The sequence below is a fragment of the Maylandia zebra genome, linkage group LG11 (genome assembly GCF_041146795.1).
Source record: "Maylandia zebra isolate NMK-2024a linkage group LG11, Mzebra_GT3a, whole genome shotgun sequence".
NCBI classification, from domain to species: domain Eukaryota; kingdom Metazoa; phylum Chordata; class Actinopteri; order Cichliformes; family Cichlidae; genus Maylandia; species Maylandia zebra.
Window position 1 is genome coordinate 29,569,117 of NC_135177.1, and position 23,961 is coordinate 29,593,077.

At 38.9% G+C, this 23,961-nt stretch overlaps 1 protein-coding gene across 1 annotated transcript in view; it reads left to right on the top strand.

The window, feature by feature from the left end:
• si:dkey-22o22.2 (neural-cadherin) overlaps nucleotides 1-23,961 on the top strand; it is a 138,630-nt gene that overhangs the window by 49,117 nt on the left and 65,552 nt on the right. The window contains exons 2-7 of the mRNA XM_004551080.3: nucleotides 8,544-8,732; nucleotides 13,543-13,768; nucleotides 16,556-16,760; nucleotides 20,913-21,024; nucleotides 21,749-21,998; nucleotides 22,450-22,592. Of these exons, the coding sequence (XP_004551137.3) occupies nucleotides 8,544-8,732; nucleotides 13,543-13,768; nucleotides 16,556-16,760; nucleotides 20,913-21,024; nucleotides 21,749-21,998; nucleotides 22,450-22,592 (1,125 nt within the window). The remainder of the gene's footprint in view (nucleotides 1-8,543; nucleotides 8,733-13,542; nucleotides 13,769-16,555; nucleotides 16,761-20,912; nucleotides 21,025-21,748; nucleotides 21,999-22,449; nucleotides 22,593-23,961) is intronic.

Below are 23,961 nucleotides of genomic sequence, written 5' to 3' on the forward strand. Positions count from 1 at the left end.
GTAAACAAAGCACAATTCCCTTTCTCTTTTTAGCCTCATTTTGCATAACAAGCCATGACACGCTCTGCATTGAGATTCAAATGAGTAAGTGGCGGCTTAAGATGGACTTAGCTGCACTTCACTGGGACTATTTATCCGGCTGTATAAAAGACATGTCATTCTCAACACTTCCTGTTTGACTAGTTTAGGACAGTCAGTGTTCAACACAACAGACGGTGAGGGATTTTGAACCGCTGAGAGCTTTATGAAACTTTATTGATCTCTGCCAGGAAATTAGGCCATTGCAGCAGCCAAACCGATTTATCAGATAAGCAGGGGACAAGTACAGTCAGCACACACAAACAGAACAGAAACAAAGAGCTCGGGCCTCTTCCAACGTGTGTTATATACAGGGAAGTGACAAATTAAACATCTTCCATTCTTCCAAAAGATTTGTCCTCATTTCGTCTTTTGATAATGGTGATCGAGAGCACCGTTTAACACGTCAATCCAAAATGTCTCAGATGTTAAACTGAAACCTGTTGACTGGGAAAAACACATTTTCATCAGATCATTAAGTTATCCCTGGTGCCATTATGGATCGGGGCACTGTCATCCTGGAGGAGACCACGCCTGTCTGGATAGATATGGATGGATATGTTTCATCGTGTGATAAAGATGATATCAAGCAGTGTTTCTTCATTAAGTGTGTAGTGTGTATGTAGTAACAGTTTCCTTTTAGAAGATCCAAATGATGCCTGCAGAATTCCCCAAAACAGAATAACAAAGCCATCTGAGCCCCCTACTGAAGCAGTCAGGGCTCCATGTTTTCCTTTGATTTGTCACCTTTTTTCCTGAAAGGATCACTTTCAATATAGGATTGAAGATGGGATATGTTGTGGCAAATGTGCAGGCTACATTAAACTAACACCAACATAACAGTCTGAAAGGAGTTCAGCAGGGACTGAGATGTAAATGACAGACACAGTAGAGTTGACAGTCTGAGGATAGAAGACTGGGAATTTTAGACAAAGAGATGAAAAACGAGCAGTATTTCTTCTCCAAACATTAGTTTTCTCAGTGGTGAAGTCCAGCTGGGACCCATGGTATGACAAGACTGTTGTACTATACTGTTTTTTACTTACTTGCTTAGAAAACATTTATGTGTATGTGCGTGTGTGTGCGCTATCATGGGATACCTCATCGTTTTTGCAAACAACTGATGGCCGAGGCTTATTTGTATTTGTCAGTCGCCACTTCTCCCAACACTTTAAAATATTAAAGTGTCACAGAAGCTTGTGGCTTTTACTTATCTTTATGAATTTAATATCTATTGAATATTGTGAATGCTGCTGAATAGTGACACCATTTGCATTTAGTCTGGTTTCCAACCCGTCTTGTTTTCATTATGTAAATCTGCCAGCTACTGGCTGCAAAATGTCCTTGGAAAAAGGAGTTCTTTCACTTAGGATTCACACTGTCTTGGTTGAACCATTTGCCCTGGGAATAGCAACTGGTAACTTTTCCCCAGGTAGCTGAAAGCGTGGAGTAAACAAAGAAACTGAAAGGTATGGTTTGGGTATGAGCTTTAGATATGCAATGGCGTTACAGTGAGAGCTCAAGGACTAGAAATGGTTCCAAGGCAACATTTATTTTGCATTATTTTCACTAGATAATTAAGCAAGAATAGCTGCTTACTAGTTAACCTAGAACAATAGATAGTTTACAAATTAAAATTGATCAGAAACCAAAAAAAACCCAATGTTTACAGCAGTGGCCCCCTCTGCGTTTGACTTACAATAGTAAGTACTTTAGATCTATTACAGTCTGTCATTCCAAGATCTAAAAGCTCAGTGGCCAATGACCAATGGTCAGAACTACAAGTTGAAATGTAATTTTTCTGAGACCCCATAGAACAACATATCACATAATAATATAATTTTGATTAATTTGTTTGTGAAGGTAAGATCAGTTAAACTGTCCTGAATTTCTTCACTTGACTGTCCATCAATGAGAGCCTGCAGCGTGTTCTTAAGATATACAGTTTATCATATCAGACCACTGCTCTGTAAAGTAATTCACTGAGTCCTCTAACACAAAAACTGTGGTGCAGTTCATTGCACATGAAAATTTAATTTAACCAGTGATGAGGAATTACCCCAAAACACAGGGGGTTATGGGTAGAAGCAGAGGAATAAAATAAGTCATGGATGAAACGCTTAGCAGAACATAACATTTCTTCATGTGTTCTTAACAGGTTAGACAGTCGAGAAAACCTAAAATAATCTGAAATGGCCTTTTGTTATGTCACAGTAACTGGCATAACAGAAAAGCAATCTTAAAGGAAGCAACATAACTTTACTTTCTTACTTTGACATGTTTAAGGAAAAGAACACATCTATTCCTTTGTGAAAATGAACAGTTGTGAACACTGAATGACTGCTCAGTGTTCAGGTTCTTAACTCGTCTTCATTTTCCACTCCTCTTCTTTGCTTCAGGCCCACTCCTGCCCTGAGCCGGACATTCCTCTGCATATTTATATGCATGCTTGCATGCATGCTTGTGTTCGTTGACTTCTCGAGTTCAGTGATTCGCATCAAGGAGCTGTTCAGCACATTTGGGTGCTAGCAAGGCTGGACTAAAGCTATATAAGCGAGTTCTCCACTTTACTAAACTCATTGCTATAGTTTGGCAGAGCAAGTTGTTGCAACATTTCCTGAATACTTTTCTTTTAGAACCACAGTTTAGTGTAAAAAAAATATATGAGTTAATTGGATTGTTGCAATTGTAGCTCATGGCTACACTGCAGCATAAAACAACACAGATGCCATTTTGCTACTGGTTTGTCCTGAGGATGGTGCTAGAACGAAATTAAATTAAAGGGATTTTTGAATGTTTGTTCATTTGTTTGTTTGTTTTACATGATTGAAGTGTTTTTCCCATTACATTTAGGTGAAGTGTAATTGGTCAGTATATTAAATGTTATATGTAAAAAAAGAATTGGGCCATACCTCTCATTAGATGTTTTCAGTCTCATTGACAAAGTGTATAAAATCAAGCATCTAGCAATGCAGTCTGCCTTTGCAAACACTTAAAGAGCTCACTGATTGTCTAGGTTGTACTGCAATAAGAATCAAATGTGGCAACAAATCAGTTTGTAGTTTGTGTGTTCTTCTTTTCTAGACATTTCAATATCAACTCTAAGTGCATTCATTGGAAAGTGAAAGTGTTTAGGAGCCACAGCAACTTAGTCATGAAGTGGCAGACAACAGAAAGTTAGAGGCAGGGTCACTGAGAGCTGAGGTGCTTAATGCATTAAAAATGCTCTGCTGGCTCAATAAGAGTTCCAAACTTCCAAACTAACCTAATTAGTCTCACTGTATAGGTTTCTGTGGCCAAGTAACTCCTTTCAGTGTGATGTGGACCGGTCCCAGTACTATATGAAGTATTTTATAATGAATAAAGCACAATAATTATGAACTGCATCAGAATCAGCAGATATCAGGAGATAGTTGGGGTAGATGGAGGGGATACAAAGAGCTAGACCGTCATACCAGAGGCTGGTATCACATGCTGATTCCTGTCTGTGTTACTGTATAAATATTTATTAGAAAGTGTAATTAAAGGGAACTCGTATTTCATTAAAACAAACCAAAACTTTCACCCGAACCTAAGCCAATGCTATGAGCACCTCTAAAGAATGACTAAAAAGTTTAATAACACTGTACTGCCTTATAAAGTAGACATACTTTATGTATGTAAGAAATGACATGTGATATGCCACATATACAACCCATCGTCTATGCCAAATATAATGTGGTCACAAATGTGTTTCCCTCTGAAACATTGTAATAGAAATAACATTTTGAAAGACAGACCATCCTCTGAGGAACTGAACTGTGATAAGTATAGTTTGCAGTCACTGAATCATCACACACTCCAACTTGTTAATAATAAGGCAGTCCAACATTTGTAAGTCACATTTTTAAAACTACATTAAGATTTTACATTTTAGGATGTATGTTGAGATGAAATACCGGTTTAACAGCTGTCGAGGTCGAATCTACAAAACCATGTTTTTATGAAAGCCTGCCGTGTATTCCACGTGCATATATTCCCTCAGAAGCACTTTAGCTAATTCTTTCTGTTTGTCCCACATTCTCATCTCCTGCCTCTTGTCTCTGGCAGTATTTTCCAGCTCTTATTAAGCTCCTTGTCATGACATTCTGTAATAGTCTTGGCTGCTGGACAGATGATTCGTCCACTGTTCTTTGTGTGCAGCAAAGATGTTTGGAGACCCTTTGTTTTCACTGATTGGGCTAACATCAAAATATATTACACTGTGCGCATAATGCAAAACTCTTTTAATCTAACAGGGACATTCTCTAATGCCCATAGTGTTCAGTAAGCTCTTTATTTGCTTTATCTGTGTAGACTCCTAAATAATATACAAAATGTACTTTTTAAAATTTTCCAATAAAAAGTGTTACTTATGTAGGAGGGGCTGCGGTTTGTGTTCCACTCACTAATGCAGATAAACAAGCTGCAGTGTGACCCTGCAGAGACTACGTATTATATCATATATCAAATGCCATTATTCTAGTGTCAGTGAGCTTTTATCAGCCTGGAGGTACAAAGGAGGCATTGTGTCCACTTCGCTCCCCCTTGCAGTTGTATTTCCATACAGTAAGGTTGGCTTTATAGTTTTCGCCCAGGCTGACACATGTGCTGACCGCTGGCACTGCATCTGAACGTGTTGATGCTTATCATAATAATAGGACAGACTTCATTTGGCTTTCATGCACGGCCCACAGCACAGCATATGTAAAACAACAGACAGAAATAGATTTGATTATTCTGGATTTTATGCATTGACTAAAAACTCAAGGCCGGCTAACGCGGGAGAGGACAGTGGAGCGCTAAGCTGGAAGATTCCGTCCTCATTATCGCCTCACCCTCATCTCCTTAACTTTTTTTAGTTAGCGTTTTGCTCATTTTCTCACTTTATTTATGGGTGTTTATCATAGTCACAGCATGCTTTGGCCTGGAATAGGATATATTTTTATTTTCAGATTAAGTTGTTCTTTTCTGAAAGGACATTAATTTTTCTTTGGCATATACAGAATTAATATTAATCATTACAGAAACAACAGCTTTCTGTTAGTGTTATTTTTCCACATACAGGTAACTAATAATGGATTACTGAAGCTAAAAATATGTGATTCACAAACCACAGAGTTAAATACATAGAGGATATTGTTGATTTGTGGACATTTCTTGGTGATGCAGATTCAGAGATAATGGGATCCCCTGACAGTGCCCGTCACACTGAGTGTAATAGTATGTGTTTGTGTACTTGAATTTGATGGGTAACTCTAAGATGGAGCACATTTTCTTTTTCCTCATTGTTTTTTTCTTCATTCTGCATCTATGCTCACCATATTCCTTCTTTATTCTAATTTTTTTGCATTTTATGCCTTATTTTCCCCCATTTTGGCTTCACCCCATTGTTCATTTCTCCTGTTTTCCTGTTGCTTTTTCTATTATTACTTCTTTGTCTCCCTTTATGTCCCTGTCTCATTTGCCTCCTTTTTCCTGTCCTCCTCTTTTTCCTTCTCCCTCTCATGTTCAGTTTGTTGACAGACCTTCAGAGAAGACAGAAACAAAGGTAGACACCATTGTGTCTTCACCTCCTTCCCTCCTCCACCTCCTCTTCTGCCACCTCCTCATCTCTTTTTTTTTCGTTTTTTGGTCTCTCTGAAGTGAAGTTTCCTCGCTTGTTCAGGCTGTTGTCTCCTTTGCTGTTGCAAAACGACACAAGAGCCAAAACAACAGCTAGCGCCAAAGCACCTTCAAACCAAACAAATGCCTCCTCAGAACCAGACGACACAACAAAATATATAAAGAGAGTTGACTTTTGGATGCAGAAAAAACATGCGCGTGCGTGCGTGTGTGTATTTTTGACTGGGAGAATGGGAGCTCCTGCTGTGTGTCTTTGTGATCTTGTGAAAGTTCTGTTGTTTTATTTTGGAGGAACTGCTTCCTTCTCTCTCTTCCTCCCTGTCACTCCTTCACTGTTCTCTTCTGGAGCAGCAAGGTGATGATGAGAGATGAGGAAAAAATGACAAAAGTTGAGAGATGTCACCTTGTCCCCATTGGCTGAACCACTGTCTGAACGAGTGCAGCTGGCTTAGCTAACAAGCTTCGTCACTTCAAAGCTGAGACAACAATAGCAGCCATGCAGTTGAAGCACTCAGCCAACCACCAAAACACAGGGACTGTTAGGTAACATTTAAATAAAAACATATAAAAACACTGATGCACAGAAATCATCTATTAAATCACTATCAATTGAAACTTTTGACTGTTACTGTATATTATAGTACAAAGAGTCATTATTTCTAAAAGCAAATGCATTTCTATGACATATTTTACATAGACATGATTTAAAACCAGATGTTTAGCAGTTTTATGGCTAATGTGTTACTAACAATGTTGATTTTAGATTTGTAATCTTGTAAATACATACTGCATACTCTTAATACAAAGCCATTTCATGGACACTACAGTCATTTCATTTCATTTCATTTATTTATTCATTTTCAGGCACAACAAATACCTATATTGAACATAAAATACACAAAACAAAAAACAAAACTTGCCTGAAAAAGGAGTGGGACGAAGAAAACTTATTAAATCCCACCCCTATACTCACTCATCAACAAAAAAAAACAATAAACTTCCCGCAGCTACGCCCATCATTGCATACAGACCCATCAACAGCCCCGGGCAGATACAAGCATCTAAGCGGCAGCTCGCAACCAACAATTAGAGCCTTCATAACTGAATACAGAATATATAAATTATAAATTGCATTACCACAGGTAACAGGCAGTAATAACTACAAGTAACAGACACACATACATATACATACATATATATCTACACACACAAGTACATATATGTACATGCATACGCACACTTTATTTTTTATTTTTTATTTTGGAATCCATACCAGCAATGGTAAGAGGACAGACATTACAGAGCACACTAAAACCCATCATTGAGTATACTGTGACCAGACCAACTGTTTGTAGAGAAATTTAAATCTATGAATATTTTTGCATTGTTTCAATTGTAAACTCAGACTGTTCCAGATTTTCACACCACATACAGACACACAAAAGCCTTTACGGGTTGTTCGAGTTCTGGGTAATTTGAATTCTCCAAAGCCTCTCACATTATAAACCTTTTCTCGAATTTCAAATCTAGTTTGTAAATTTGCCGGTAAAAGTTTAGTAAAAGCTTTATACAAAATTATGGATGTATTGTAATTAACCAGATCCTGGAATTTAAGTAACTTTGCCTGAAGAAAGAATTTGTGAGTATGATCTAGATAACCAGCCTTGTGAATAATACGCAGTGCTCGTTTCTGTACTGTGACTAATGGATTAGTTGTATTTTTATATGTATTTCCCCACACTTCCACACAATATGTAAGATATGGAAGAACCAGGGTACAGTACAGAGTACGAAGTGCATCTTTATCAAGGAATTGTTTCACTTTGTTCAAAACTGCGAGGCTTCTGGAAATTTTGGTTTTTATGTGTCTGACGTGGGGTTTCCATGAAATTTTGTTATCAATTATAACTCCCAAAAATTTGTTTTCACTCACATTATCAATTGGTACACCTTCAATGATAATTGGTAATTCTATTCATTTTTGTGGATAATTATTATTTTATATGCAGTTATTTGATGTCCTGTGTCTGGAAAACAGGTTGAGAGACACATATAGAAACTGACTGGTCACCTTAGTAGCTCACCAGTCAGATATTTCAGTTGGTTAAAACCAAAGGCTAAATAAAAGAGGTTATTTTTCAACATTGAACTGCATCATTGAATTAATACTAATACTATCCAATACTAATACTGGATAAGAAGCCATAACAAAACTATAAACCATATGTATATACAGTACTGGCCAAGTAACTAAATCAGATTCTGTTGTCTTCTGAGGACATTTTTCAAACATTTATCTTTTTTGGTTATAGAAATGTTATGAATTTTCCTGGGCTCAATAAAGATTAGTATTCAGTTGAAAAGGGCTTCTTTCCATCCATTCATTTATCCATCCCACCCATTTTCTTCCTCTTATCCAGTTCAGGGTCATGAGGGGCTTGAACCTATCCCAGCCATCATTGGGTGAAAGGTAGTTTTGAATAGGGTTATTTAACAATACATAAATAAACAGATTAGTTTAAATACCAGCAAGAACCATTCTCTTATATTTTAAGTTTCACCTCCTTCTTGATTTTGCGAGAGAAGTAACATTCACAAACTTAATGGTGTTATAACAATTGAACTATTTTCAAGTGAGAGTGGAGCAGGTACATGGGGGAGTAATAAGTTGGCTAAATGCAACCATTCCTTTCAGAAGGACAGCTACATAATCCTAATCACTGTATGGTAGCTATTCAGAGCTATCTTGGATTCTTGAGTAACAGGATTTTTTCAAATCAGTTACATGTAGTAATGTCATATTTGTTTACTCTCTTATCCAGGTGATGACTGGTACCTGTGCAGGTTAACTCTGAGCATGCCCAGTCAGGCTGACCTGCAGTGGGCGATGTTTCCCTCACCTTACCTGGCTGCTATTGGTCCTGATGCAACACCAGGCTCTGTAGTGTATCGACTGTCAGCACGACAACGAGATGGGACACTAGGACGAGCTCAGTTCTTCCTACTTGAGGGTGAGTGGTTAAAATCTTATTTAAATTGCTGTATTGTGCATAATGACTATATAAATATTTTCTGTATACTGTATATGCTGAAAATGAGCTATTAAGATGTTAAGAACCCTTCAAAGATGAAAGATACATTTCAAATGCATTAACACGTCTTTTATAATATCAACACTCGCCCGACTCATTGTATTTTTTTCATTGTTTTGGGGTGTTTTTTACCTACCACAGTCAAACCTCCATCTTTTTTCAGTCAGTTTTTCTAAAAACCTGTCATGTGTTTGTTCCTCCTCTTATCTCCCGCTCGTATCTGTAATTAGGTCCGCTGCAGCTCTGCCAGGCTCTGTGTGACAAACCTGTTTTTTTCAAAAGAGTGATTTATAAATAAAAATTTGACTTGTTGAATTTCAATTACCATCAAATGGAAGAGGGAGAAAGAAATGCTCAAGAACGGGATGGAGCTGCGCTGTTAATCGCTCCCTGGGGCAAAGAAAGCTCCCAGATTCAGGAATAATAGGGAAGTCTCTGGAGAGGCAGCGAATGGGAGAGTCAGAGGGTGGGCGGATGGGCGCCGGTGGCTGTGGATTTTTTTTTTTTTTTAAGTGAAGAAAAATGGGGGAGGAAAGTAAAGGGGAGATATTTTGAGAGCTAATTTCTAATGCTTTCTTATTAAAAGCTTCTTACTTCCCCTTGGCGTAATGTGACTACATGTGTACGAATGAATAATCCAATAATTTATATTAAAAATGTTTTTTTAACATCATGCCAATGTGAAAATATATTCATGTAGAGTGAGTGAAGCCAATTAGGGGCATTAATGTTATTTTAATCAGTTACAGCATCCTAAATTTGCAGTTTTTGTTTTAGTGGCTTAAAAATGAGTTGAAAGTTTCAGTTTCTGTGGGTCTTTTTAAAAACAGTGTGCGCTCACTGACATCACTGTACTATTAAAAAAATAAAAGTTGAAACGAATGGTTCTTTTTTTATATCTACAAAATCTTCTGTTATTCTTCAATATACTCAACATATTCTTAGAAAACTGAAATAAATCACTGTCATTCCCTTCTGCCATGTTTTTATAGACTTAAAACAACACCAAGTTGCAAGACTCACTTTAATTTAAACTTAGATTTTATAAAAATTAAATGAATAAGACAATCTAATCATCAGGAATGCTACTCTTATAAAACTGTAAACTTGTAACCCTTTGTGTTTGTATTTGATATGTAAAATCTTCTGATCCAGTTCCTGTCAGGCGTCACCATCAAGATTTTTTAAAATATGTTTTTTATATTTAGTAGGTCCTCCAAACAACCAAGGAGAAGACCTAAGTTATAAAGTGAAACTTTCAAAAATAATTTCCACTTCAACCACTTTCTGTGTTCTTTATGTTGCTGATAAATTCAGCTGTCTCTCCCTTTCCTGTTTAGGACCAACTTTCAACCAGTCAGCATTCAGCATTGTTGTTGGGGTTTTCTGTTTTTTTGAAGTGCACGCAAGCACATCCGTATACCCAAAATCTTTCACTCTGCATAGTCAAATACCTACACAAGGGGGCTCAAATGCAGTACCATGAATCCTACTTATTTGGAATAAAAATCTCAAATTTTAATGGTTCCATTGTAAAGTGACAACTTAAGAATCTATAGCAGTCTCTAGCTGTAGATGAGGTTGACAGATATCAGTTTTTATTTTCAGAAGTTTCACAAAATCATAGTAGTGTTATTCCACAGTAAAATATATTTCTTCCTATAGTAACAACTACCATATATTACATGTCTGTCCAGAACAATTGGAGAGGTCATTGGATATTTTAGGTCACTGAATGCAGTTATAAAGCATGAGTCAGTGAGCTTTTAGAGGTGCTGTTATTCAGTTTTTGGACAGGTTTGCCAGCTGGTTCCCTGGCCTCTTGCCTAGTCTTCATGCTATGCCAATCAGGGGCAAGAAACCAATATGCATCTTCTTGTCTCTGAACGAAACCTACTTTAAGTCAGTTTTAATTTCAATTCAAAAGAGATTATTATGAAAGTGAGACAATAAAGGCAATCTGTAGGAGCTTTAGAACAGCGGTCCCCAACCCCCGGGCCTCGGACCGGTACCGGTCTGTGAGTCGTTTGGTACCGGGCCGTGAGAGTTGAGGCTCAGGTGTGAAATGTATGGTTTTCAGGGTTTTTATCGGTTTTCAGCGTTATTTTGTTATCGTTTTTATCGTTTACTCGGTTTTCCTGGGTCTTTTCACGTGTGTTATTAATAAATCTTCTTTTTTCGGTACCGGTACTAGTTTTATTTTGTTGTATTTATCCGCGACACCTTAAAGGCCGGTCTGTAAAAATATTGTCGGGCATAAACCGGTCTGTGGCGCAAAAAAGGTTGGAGACCGCTGCTTTAGAAGCAAACCACAACTCATTTAGTGAGACTTTGACAAACAAGTGTCAGAAAAATCTCCCTTCAGCAGTCAAAACAAGAGAAGATGATTGACAGGTTGGATGCAGCTGCTGGTTCAAAACCCTCCAGTCAACAGCTGGGGATTCTTCTCTGCCCTTCATGTCTTTTTTTATCCGCCCATTCTAACCTTTCATCTTCTTTCTATTCATGACATGATATACAGCCTTTGCCTCTTTGTTTCGTTGTGTGCCTGTGTCACACTTTTTTTCAAGTTTCACTATTGCTCTGTGGTTAGTTAGCACGTTTATGCAGACAAGACACATCTTCCATGCAAACTATGGATGGCTGCAGCAGGCAGGATGGGTTTCCTCTTTGTAACCACTTTCCCTCGGCCACCAACCACTTGCCAACCAATTGGGGAATACAAATCTTTTTTTAGTAACTAGCAGTTGTCTAGGGGTCGCGGATGTTGTCTAGGCCTTTGTGAGTGGTACCTTACTTTGCCTATCTTTGTTTTTAACAATAATAACAATAATAAAAACACATTTTGTAATGGGTACCTTTCAAAACCTTACACAAAAGAGTTTTAAAAAAGTGCAAGAATGAACCAAGAAAATATCAATCAAGTCAGTAAAACAAGCTTAAAATATATAAAGTAATTAAGAACAGAGGATTCATATGACAGGTGGAAGACCAGCAGAGTGAGTATGACAGTTTAAAGAGGTGCATTATGAGATGGGAATTGAAAGTGGAGAGAATCAGTGTTACAGATGTTTCATGGGAGGCAATTCCAGAGGTGAGGAACAGAGGAACTGAAGCAACTGTTTGGTAGTCAAACAGGCATAAGGCATAGTAAGAAGAAGAGAAGAAGAAACCCTGAGGATGTGAATGGGTGTGTAACGTGCAGTAGTTCAGAGAGGTACTGCAGAGGGAGGTTATGGATTGCCTTTAAGGTGAGGAGCAGAATCTTAAGATCAATACGATATTTAACTGGGAGCTAGTGAAGCTGCTGAACAACAGATGTGATGTGATAAATGGAGAAACTTCTGTGACTACTTCTGAACCAGTTGAAAGTTATGGATGGATATGAGAGAAAGAGATATACAGGAAGCCATGGACATAACCAAGGTGTGAATAAAGATGGGAGTACTATTGGTTGTGACAGACAGACATTAATGTCTTTATATATTAATGTTACAAAGATGGAAGTATGAGGAGCAAGTGACATAATAAGTGTGCTGTCAAGGATGACACCCAGACTCTTAACCTGAGGGGAAGGAGAAACTGAGGAGTTGTCGATCGGGAGGGAAAATTTTTGACATTCTGGATGCCAATGAGAAAAACCAGGATTTGATTTCCTGGAGGAAGGTGGCTGGGAGAGTGGTGGTAGGTTTGGCTGACAGGTAGAGCTGGGTGTCATCACCATAACAATGGAAATTGAAATGCTGATAATTTTACAAAAGAAGGAAATAGACAGTTGATAAATAGGTGAGGCCCCAAAACAGATCCCTGGAGAACAAGTGGTATAACTGGAAATGAAAATTTCAGCTGAGATATTTAAGTTGACTGAACCAGGATAGGATTTAAAAATGGAAATTAAACCAGTTTATGGGTGGTTTATTAATTCCAGTAGAGGCTAGTCTGTCAAGAAGGATATTATGGGACATAGTGTGATAGTCTGCAATTGCATAAATAGTAATGGAAATAAAGAAGAGGAATGGTTAATAGACTAGAGTCAGCTGCTATTAGGAGGTCATTGGTGAATTTTGCAAAGGCTGTTTTCTTGAGAATCAATGGGACAGAAACTAGACTGAAACTGTTCAAAAAGATTATTGCCAAACAAGTGAGCAAGAACCTGAGACACAACTATTTTCTCAGGGATTTTAGAAATAAATAATAGATAGAATATAGGATGAAAGCTACTGAAATTGTTGGACTCTGCACCAGCCCAAGAGGTGATGATGGCAGTTATTATGGTGGACAGAGAGGCTAAGCAAACTTTAAACTGTACTTTTCTTCTTGTCCTCCTCTTCTCAAAGTTTCCATGTCTGCTTTCTTTCTCTTTTGTCAAATTGTCTCCACATTTCTACTGCTCCCTTCCCTCTTCCTTCTCTTCTCCAGTGGGGACTCTTCAAAACGTGTTAATCACAAACACACACAGAAATAAACATACTCAGAGAATCCCTCTAGCTTCATATTACCTTATTTAGTTTTATAATTGGACAGCTGTGGCTGCTATCTATCTATCTATCTATCTATCTATCTATCTATCTATCTATCTATCTATCTATCTATCTATCTATCTATCTATCTATCTATCTATCTATCTATCTATCTATCTATCTATCTATCTATCTATCTATCTATCTATCTATCTATCTATCATTAATTAATGTTTTTAAAGGCAGAGTTTCCTTTTCTCTTTATAAAGGTGATGAGGAGTGCTTCGAGGTGGACCATCGTTCTGGGGAGATCAGGACAACCGGTCGACCTTTGACCCCCAGTAAGGAGTACCTCCTTCGGGTTCAGGCAGTGGATGGACATGGTCGTAAAGGGCCACCAGCCACTGTTGCTATCCTTGCAGGCTATCGGCCACCCCAGTTCACCAATTCCACGTACAGCCTGAATGTACCAGAGAACATACCCGTTGGCCAACCGTGAGTCCCTACAGCAGTTTGACATATTGTTATCCCTTGTTTGTGTGTATGCTCTGTGAATAACACTTACAGCATTATAACCACCTGGCTATGCTGTTGAGGCTTCACATTTAGTAAGTTGTATACACTCCAAGACACTCGAAAGTTCTGTAATACGTCAAGATCTTAGTGGCTAATCTTTTAAATCCTGTAAAATGCAAGATGGCATCTGAGACATTTCATCTAAACTGCCAGACTGCTATTATACATTTTAGCCCTTCACAAGTCAATTAGGTCTCACAGGTTTACCAGTTTCTTTGGAAATATATGCCTTATGCATACATACAGTGAAACTCCCAAAGAATAGCATTGGATGTTTATTTGCAGTATAAGTTGTTACAGTTTTTCTCAGTCGCTTTGGTACGTTTCTCAGATCAGAATTGAAATTCTCATAACTATTAGTTCAACCTCCACAACACTCAGTCATTTGTGCTCATCATAGTAGCAATTTCTCCTCTCTCTGAACAAACTGCAAATGATTTTGGACATGAATCAGTTGCTTCCATACATTTCCCTGCTGCTTTCTGACATTTCCATTTGCTTATGTCATGTCAGTCAAAAGTAATCATACCTATGGATGCTGAATAGTCATTCCCAATAAAACGAATAGTCATACATCCATTGCTTGAGTCATCACACACAAAATTGTTGAACTAGTTATCACATGCCAAAAATTGGCCATCTGTCAAGCAAATCCTATACCTTTCTGTATCATTTTTCCTGGAAATGTCTCCGAAATTGAACAATTGATCTCAGGTGAATTACAGCTGTCACTCATGAGGAGGCTCTACCAAATGGGTGATTTTATGTTTACATGTATTCTACAGTGAACAAGTGACTGTAGCACTAATTGTTTTGGGAAATGCACTAACTGCTGTGCAAATGTTAATGGTGTTCTGAGAAACGCACCAAAGCGACTGAGAAAAACTGTAACTTAAAAGAAGCTTTTTGCTACACGCATGCTTTCTGAAATATAAACCTCAATAAGTAAAAAAGGTGAAAGTGACAGTGTTAAGTTTTTCTTTTTCTTATCATTCCTTGTTACAGATCCTTCTCTACTCGACAAATTCTGAAGTCTTATTTTTAGCATTTAGGCCTCCACCAGTTACACCAGTTAAACCAGAAGACGCCATCTTGTGTGGTCTATTGACAATGACGGGTTCACCCTTTGCATGGATGTACAGATGTGTACAAACCAAAATGCCTGGCAGTTAACACATAAAAATAAATACTAAGCGCATATTTCCTGTATGATCCATTAGTACAAGTTTTGATACAGCACCTTATGCTGCTTTGTATCAAGCAACTGCATTAGAAGTGATCCAACAGGTACCAGTTTTATGTGCTTTTAATTTATATGTTTGTATATGTTACTGACAGGGTTATACACAGAGAGACATATTAGAAGTACTTGTAATCTTACATCTGGTGCTATTGTTGTGAGTAGGTTTTATTAACAAAAGTGTCTGTTTATATTTCTGACTCCATATATACAGAAACATGATTTGCATTCCACTGCCTCAGACACAGAATGTGAAAATGGCATTTTGTGCATATGTGTGTCTGTCTGTGTGTGCCTGCTCCCTTGCTTTGCATGTCATGTGATGCATGAAAAGATGAGCCCTGTAGAGCGAGACAAAAGGAAAGAAGAAGAAGGAGGAGGAGGGAGAGGTGGAGGGATGTGGAGAGCGTGAAGGGATGATAGAGGAAGGAAGGAGAGGGAAGAGAAGAAAATGAAGGCTAGAGGGATGATGCAGAGAAGGCTGGGGTGGGTGGAGGTGGTTGAAGAGGACCCAGATGTATGAGTGTGGCCTGAGGCTGAGAATTTGAAAGTGTGGCAAATTCAAATATTTATTAAAAGCGAGGTCTGGATAAACATGAAGGAGAGTGTGTGTGTGAATCCTCGGGGCTGCTGGCGCAAAGCACATTGTATTAATATCCAAGTATCCATGCCACCCTGTGAGCAGTGTGTCTGTGGGTGTATCTCTGCATGTGGTTTCTGTGTGTCTCTTCTTCCATTATGTCCCTTTTATTTGTTTTTATGTCCTCACATGCACGTGTCCTCTGACCGTATGTGCGTCTGTGCATACCTGTGTGTTAGTTTATGTTAAATTGATTAATCGGGTTGCAATGGTGTCTGAGTTCAGAATAATCCATGAAGGCTGCAGACTTTAAACGCAGCACTGGAGCTCGACCAGCACGTCACAGCTCCTCTTCACTTTATAAGTCTGTTTGGAAAAAGAAATGCAGATCAGCTTTCTGCAGACCTGTGGTCATGTTTATACTTTGGGCAAGGCACACCAAGTTCATTCAAAGAAATTCAAAGTGCTTTACACAGATAAAAACAGGAATACAAGCAATAAAAATAACAACAGTGCTAAAGTAGGTAAGGAAATGTCACAACCAATGTGTAATGACATTTAAAGAACTACAAAAGATATGGAAATTTCTCGATATTTTCTACTTTTAGGGGGCTTAGCTAACAGTTCCCCCGCGGCTGCAGTATTTTTGCTAAGCCATGCTAAGACATGACTTGGAGCTGACTGTGAAGTGGTGCACACATACATTAAAACTAACACAGTATTTTATCTGATTCAGCAGAAGACAGAGGTCTAAGAAAAGGATTTCATAAAATCTTGGAGAACTCAAGTCTATTTTTCCCTTTATTTTCTCTTTCTGGTAAGAAAACTGTTGCTAATGTTGCTTAAATTTCTTGCTTTGTGTGTGTTTATGTCCACGTCCATGTAGAGTTGCAGTTGTCCATGCTGTCTCCTTCCAGAAGAAGAGTCTCTCATACATGCTACTGGTTAATCCAGGGAATTTGTTTAGCATCAACCAGGAGAGCGGAGCGCTTAGCCTCACCAGGAACGTCGACTATGAGAGTGGTCACAACCTGCACACCCTGCAGGTCCGAGCTTCTGAACCCGACACCGGCCTTAGCAGCGTGGCAGAGGTACAGCTACACTACCAAGCATGCAAATATACTATTTATTAATCTGTGTAAAGTGACTAATACTTTTACAAGTTTGATGTGTGAATGCAAGCTCTAAATTTATACATCCATGTCAACAGCATGTAGCTACAGCTTTAACACACAGCTTTATCTTTTGGGACAAAGTTATGGTCCCGTGCACTGCAGTTAAAACAATAACCAGGGAAAAATAACACTCAGACAACCTGATAATTGAAAACAGAAGTTAGAGAGTGATTGAAAATAATTTATTATATCTGATAACTGGTGGAGAATGGTAGGCACTCTAAGTGTTCACACATCAATGGCATATTAAACTCTTACAGTCGAATCACATGATGGCCATGGAGTATTATGGTGTGAATTGGAAGGTCAATACAGAGTTGTAAGTGTTACCACAGCCTCTGAAATAAATCCACAGCTCATCATCACACATATCTGAGAACATGTAAGGGTGTTGACCCTTGACAGTTCGGCATACCACTTCTCTGATGAAAACTCATTAATTTAAAATGAGAAAGAAAGTGCTGCTGCTGAATCAGATGCTGTGATGCAACTCTTTCATTTACTGTTTATTAAATTTATGTGTTTATTTTGCAAGCATACCACTAAAAACAAACTGCTGAGCATCCCGTGAAGCTCTCACGATGAAAACTCCGTGAAATGCACAAGTTCAAAGCTGTGTTCAGAATTTAGGAATCACTTAGGAATCAGCAGTTTTGTGGTGCAGGAGCTTTCTTTTTATTTTGTTACAGGGTTTGCACAATAATAGATTATATGTGGCTCGAGCACACACACACACACACACACACACATACACACATACGTAAAGTGCAAAAGCCTGGCTGCTAAGTACTGACTTTTACCCTCAGAGTAAGCTTTGAAGACTTACTACAACAGATATCTACATCTGTTCACATTAACACACACTCCCACAAGCACACACACCAAGAGAAATCCATTATCACCTGCTCTCAGTGTCCAGATGGTTGAGACACAGAGAGAATAGCTGCTAAACTACCAGTGTCCCCCAAAGGCCACTGCTGCTCTATAAGCTTGGCTGGCTAATTTACTATAAATGCCCTGCCTGTTCGTGCATGCCAGTGTGTGTGTGTGTGTGTGTGCATGTGTGCGTGTGTGTGTGAGTGAGTGCGTGTGCATGTAAAAGAGAGAGAGGGGGTTTTGCAGCACTGCTTATGTTGCACCTTACTGTAGCTTCTGCGGTTTTTATTGCCTCTGGCTTCATCACCTTCATCAGACATTTTAAAGCCGTCAACATGTCTCTGTCTCTTTCCATTGTTCAGTCGAACAGCTTTATATTGACATTTGGTGTCAAGCTTAGTACCTTTTTTTGACTGTTAATATTATATGAATCTAGACTACACACGTTTTCCCAATTTTCTCAATATAGAAACCCCAAGACTTCAAGATAGTTTCAATAACACACTAAAATAGCATCTCTTTGCCACCTGTAAAGGAAAAACATCTTTAAATATATAACAGAGAAGGGAATTTAGGTTAAAAAAAATTATGTCCGTGAGCAGCTATTGGTTTGTTATTGAACCATTAGTTTATAAGTACACTTGTCTTTGCCTGAACTATATAAAGAATCCATCTTCACCCAGTATATGGGAATTGGCTGATGGGAATTTTCCCCCAAAATTTAGGTACATGACCTTTTGTCTACTTGGTGGAGATCCAAAAATGTCTAATAGACACACCAAGTCTCTCCAAAGTGTAAAATGGATATGCATGCAAGTTGCAGTACCAGCAGAGGGAGATATTTTTATTCCAGGCTACCATGAAAATAATCACATGAAAGTGTTTAAACATACATTATTAACACATTTAAATACATATTAGCCACCTAGCTTAATTGTCTCTAGTGATGAAGGACACTGGAATGTATTTCATACCTTCCTTGCTCACTAGCGACCTCTTGGCTTTAAATATAGTATCTCCCCCTGCTGGTACTAAAATTTGTGCACGTGTGTTCATTTCACTCTTTGGAGAGGCCTGAAGCGTGAAATGGACACGGTGGACCGGCCTGTCTATTACATGGTTTGCTATGATATCGTGCTGGGAGATCAGAGGCTAGATCTCCAACACCACTGGCTGAAATGCAGCCCCACACCATGAATGACTGTACATACTCACTCCTGTCCTTTTCTTCCAACCACCTCTGTACATACTCATGAAAATTTGAAACAAAAAAAGTTTGAATTCATCACTCCAGAAGACCTGTTTCCAATGATTTTCATTCCAGTTCTTATATAATTTGGCACAACTTAGCCTTTACTCTCCGCCTTCTTTAACAATGGTTTCCCAACCACCCTTCAGTTGAAACCATTTCTGATAAAGCTTCAGCAAACAATAGAGGGATCAACAGTACTGAAGATGGATAAACAGAAGAAATGCCAAGTTCTCAGCTGAAAGCTCTTCATGCCTGTCAAACGGTGTTATCTTTGTGTTTTTACTTGGTTTTTGTATTTATCACTTTCAAGTAACAACTGGTCAAATCTATTAACCATATGAAATCAATTTCTTAGCAGATATTACAGAAAAAGTGTATTTGTGGTGTTTCATAAAGCTCTCAACTTTAACAATGTTTTCTATTACTAATAAACACTTGCTCTTATTCTTCATGCACAAATGAATCCCCCAGAAATGAAAAATGTTTTCTGTCAGTAAAAATAAGTCACACAAATCATGTGCAGCAAAGGATAAAATCAAGTAATTACTGTTATCAAGTGATTACTATTTGCACCACAGTGACTGCAGTCAGTGCTTCTGCCTTTGTGTCTCTCCGATGTAAAAAGGTGTGTATGTGCTTCTTTCTTTTGTATCAGTCTTTCAGCATAGGAAATATATATTCACCTGTTGAGTTGGATGTAAAAAAAAAAACTAATAAGGAATAGCGTTACTGTTTACGCTTCTAAATATTCAGTGCATGTTTGCAGAAGCAGTCATGCATCTAAATCCTCTCTGCTCGCCTCTCCTCTGCCCTGCTGTTATTACTGAACAGGTGGTGTGTCAAAGGTTCAGGACTGCCGAGAAAATCTGTGCTCAAGTGGTCATGTCTGCAGCCTTACCAGTTAAATCAGGCTTTATGGGAATGGAAAATAGCATTTTGGTTGGGCTCCAGGAGCTCGGGATAGTGGGTGAAACTAAACTGAAACAGCAGAGAGGTGATGATGCAGAGGCTCAAGGTTTAGGACGTTTGAAGGAGAAGTGGGGAGAACGAGAAAATATTTTTCATCCTTGACCAGAGGACATGTCTTCACAATGTTTGCTTCAATTATCTTGAAAAGTATATACGTTTAATAAAGTCAGAGTGTCTGCTGTGAATTTTACACTAAGACATTCTAGTTTCTTGTGATAAGAAATAGAAAATGTCTGAAAACAAAACAAAAATGACTTTAAATTTACATCTTCATGGTTTTTCTCTTCATTCTGTCATAGGCACTGGTTTGATTGGGTCTTTTGATTTTGATTAGTTTAATATAAACCTGAAACAAAGAATTTGTCTGCCTGATTTCTTCTTTTGTGTGTGTATCCCATAATAAACTGCATTATACAATCAAAAAAGCTCTGACATAAAATAACGCCACCCTGATGAATCACAAAATACTGCTCTTGTAATCAAATTGAAAAAACTGATTACATCCCTACTAGCTGTGTCTGTCAAATCATTGCTTAACCATTAAATTTCATGAAGATGGCTTTTTTATTCAGAAAAAAGTGGCACATGCAAACCACAGGACAATGTTTTAAGGACAAATAAGTTAAGAACCCTAAGTTAACTTTGTTTTGTGAAGACTCCTGATTATAAATTTTATACACTCTATGTATAGTCGCAGCTTGAGTTGCCACTATACATGGAGTGTAGATAAATCAGATAAATCAGCAGATAAAGCTCCATCTTTATCTACTGTAGCAGTCATTAAAATGTAGTCGAATCAGTGATTATGTGTGACCCAATTCTTTTTTTGTGTGTCATACTTCCCAAAGCTTTACTTACTGTGATGAAATAACTCACCTGTTCGCTCCTGCTGGCTCACGCTGAAATGAATATGAAACCAACATAAAGTATACCAGATATACCAGATAATAACAGTGGGATGCTCCCTGCAGGTGGTTGTACACATAACGGATGAGAATGACTGCACACCAGAGTTCCTCCACTCTATCTACACCAGAGACAACATACCTGAGAGCATCGCACCTGGAACCTCACTGCTGCAAGGTAACACACACACTGATCTGTCAAGTAGGGTCTGTGTGAACACAAAACCAACACATTACACCTGTGGTTAGACTGTACAGCTCATCTGTGTGTGTGTGTGTGTGTGTGTGTGTGTGTGTGTGTGTGTGTGTGTGTGTGTGTGTGTGTGTGTGTGTGTGTGTGTGTGAGTCAGAGCCATCTGTCATAGCTGCTGGTGACTGGTTGAGATCAAACACTCCAACTTCAGCGAGGCTTTGCTCTTATTAGGCGAGCAGCCAGCATCACATCCTCACACACATGCTTATTTTACCCTCTATCTTTGCGAGGACTCTTGTTGACATACTACATTACTGAGCTCCTTAACCGAACCTGAACCTTAAAACTATGTCTGAACCTCCAAGCACGTCTTTGAAGATTTTATCCTACAGTGAAGACTAACTACATCAATCTCAAGGCTGCAAACTCAGATTGGTCCTTACAGAGACAGACAAGTACACATAATCATACATACATTACAACAGTGTACAAACTAAGTTATTAATAAAAATGTCTCCCTTCTTCTTCTTTTTCCACCTTATCCAATCTCTTCATCTCTGTTTCCTACTCCTCTCACCTCTATCTTTACAACCATCTTCTCTGAGCCCTTCTTTCTGTTCCTTATTTACCCCGCGTTATCTTCTGCACTTTACAACTAATTTTCTTTCTTCTTTCACCTCTCTCCTCACCCTACCCACCTCCCATCCAGTACTTGCCCGGGACTGTGACTCCGGGATAAACTCGGAGATCTCATACTTCGTTCCCAGCAGTGACTTCAGCATCACATCTGGGGGTGTGGTCAGCCCCGCCCGTCGCTTGGACTATGAGCGCCCTAATCACATCTATGAGTTTTTGGTGGTTGCAGTGGATGCAGGAACACCCCCTCGCACCGGGACAGCCTCAATCCGCATCCGAGTCGCCAACACCAATGACGAGGCACCCATCTTTTCACAGAGCGTGTAAGAATTATCCTCATTCTTCTACTCTTTGCAGCCGTTTTCATTTTTTGTCACCTTTTGAATTGTTAATACAACTTTGTTTAATAATGAACATCAGCTGTGAGCTTTCTCTCTCTCTTTTTTTCCTGCCTCACCCCTGTCGCTGTCTGGGTCTCTCGCCCACAGAGTCAATCTGTTAATTAAGTTTGTTTTTAACTCAGAATCTATTTTTAATCCCACTGTTCTCTTCCATCTGTTTTCACTTCATCTTCACCTCTCCTCTCGCTCCACTGTCTCTTTCACACTTTTATTTCTTCTACTTTTTTATTGAACTTTTTTCTCATTCTGGCATCAGCCTATTTTTCTTTTCATACATTAATACCCTTTCATGACATCCTTCATCTCTTTAGGTCTGCAAAGTGCTTGTATGCAGTAAAGAAATAACACATCTTTCTCTCTTCCTCTCTGTTAGTTATAAGACCTTCCTAAGTGAGGATGCCGGTCCTGACACTCTGGTTGCCATCGTTCATGCCAACGACCCGGACGGAGATGGCGTCTCCTACGCCATCACTGGAGGCAATGAGGATAGCAATTTCCTGCTTGACAACCAGAAGGGTAAGGGAGCGGCAGCTGGTGTACATAAAATGTGTTTCTTCTTTTATGTAAACACAAATAAGACAGCAAGCAGCTGAAGCTGAAGGCCAGCAGCAGCTTCTAGTCCAGGTTATTTTTCCTCAGGACACAGAGGAAGTGGGTTCAGGTGAGATTGGCTGAGATGTGGGTGCCAAGAAACCTAAAGATGGAGACAGATTCCACCTGTTCTCCATTTATAATGAGTGGACCTGTCTGAGCCTCCTGAAGTCCATTATGAGCTCAGCTTCAGATTATTTTTTGAGCACCAACAGGACACATTCTCTACCTCTTCCCTGAAGGCTGTGTCATCTTCATCAGAGATGAGCCCAACCACGTTGGTGTCATCAGCATACTTGACTATGATGTTGGTTCGGTGGTTTATTAAACAGTCATAGGTGTCCAGGGGATACAGTAGGGGACTGAGATCCAGCCCTGTGGGGATCTGGTGCTGAGTGACAGTAGGGTTGAGAGGTGGGGGCTGAGTGGGACTGATTGAGGCCGTTTGGTTAAGGAGTCTTTGATACAGGAGCAGGTGGCAGGGGGTTTGAAGGTGGCCCAGTTTGGTGGTGATATAGCACTTCACAAAATGTACTTGCAAAGTGCTTTAAATAACATGAAAATAGATGTACGCTCTAGCATTTTGCTTATTAGGAAATGAGCACAACAGGTTTTCAGGCAAACCACGAAGCCAAATTTAATTGGCAGTCCAAGTACATCTGATAACGGTTGATCTTAACGCCAACCCTCATTGGCTGATAATTCATCTCATATCCTTCTACACATCCAACTGGCATATCTCATATAGGGCACACTATTGATAAGGTTTTACCCCTCCCCACAGTTGCTGCAAGCCACTTCATGTGCTTCTATCCTGGGTTTAACTAATCGGTGTCATGTTCACTGCCATTGCAGAGCAATACCACCAAGTTAAAATTACTGCAGACATAAATAACAATCTGCTTTTAATTATAGTGGTTCTGACCAAACTCAACTAGTAGTGACATGCTTGCAGTTTATCCAGTCTCAACTTTTCTTGAGGGGGCAGGAAAAGAGCAGCTAATTACGCTAATGAATGCTGAGCTGCAGCTCGGATTTATTAAATGACTCATGAACAATTGTGTAGACTTTACGTAATGTATATGCATGCACTAATGTTTTACAACTAGAGCATCTCTCAGAGCACAAAGCAAAAAACTGCAAGTCATCTTCATCCAATCAAATAGACGAGACATGGAAGGCAGAAACGCTAACAGGTGGTTATAAAGGTAAAAAAGCCCTAAATATCCTAAGAAATCCAACTGATCTGGCTTTTAAGAGTTTTCAAGCAGAAACCAAGGGATGTTCTGGTCAT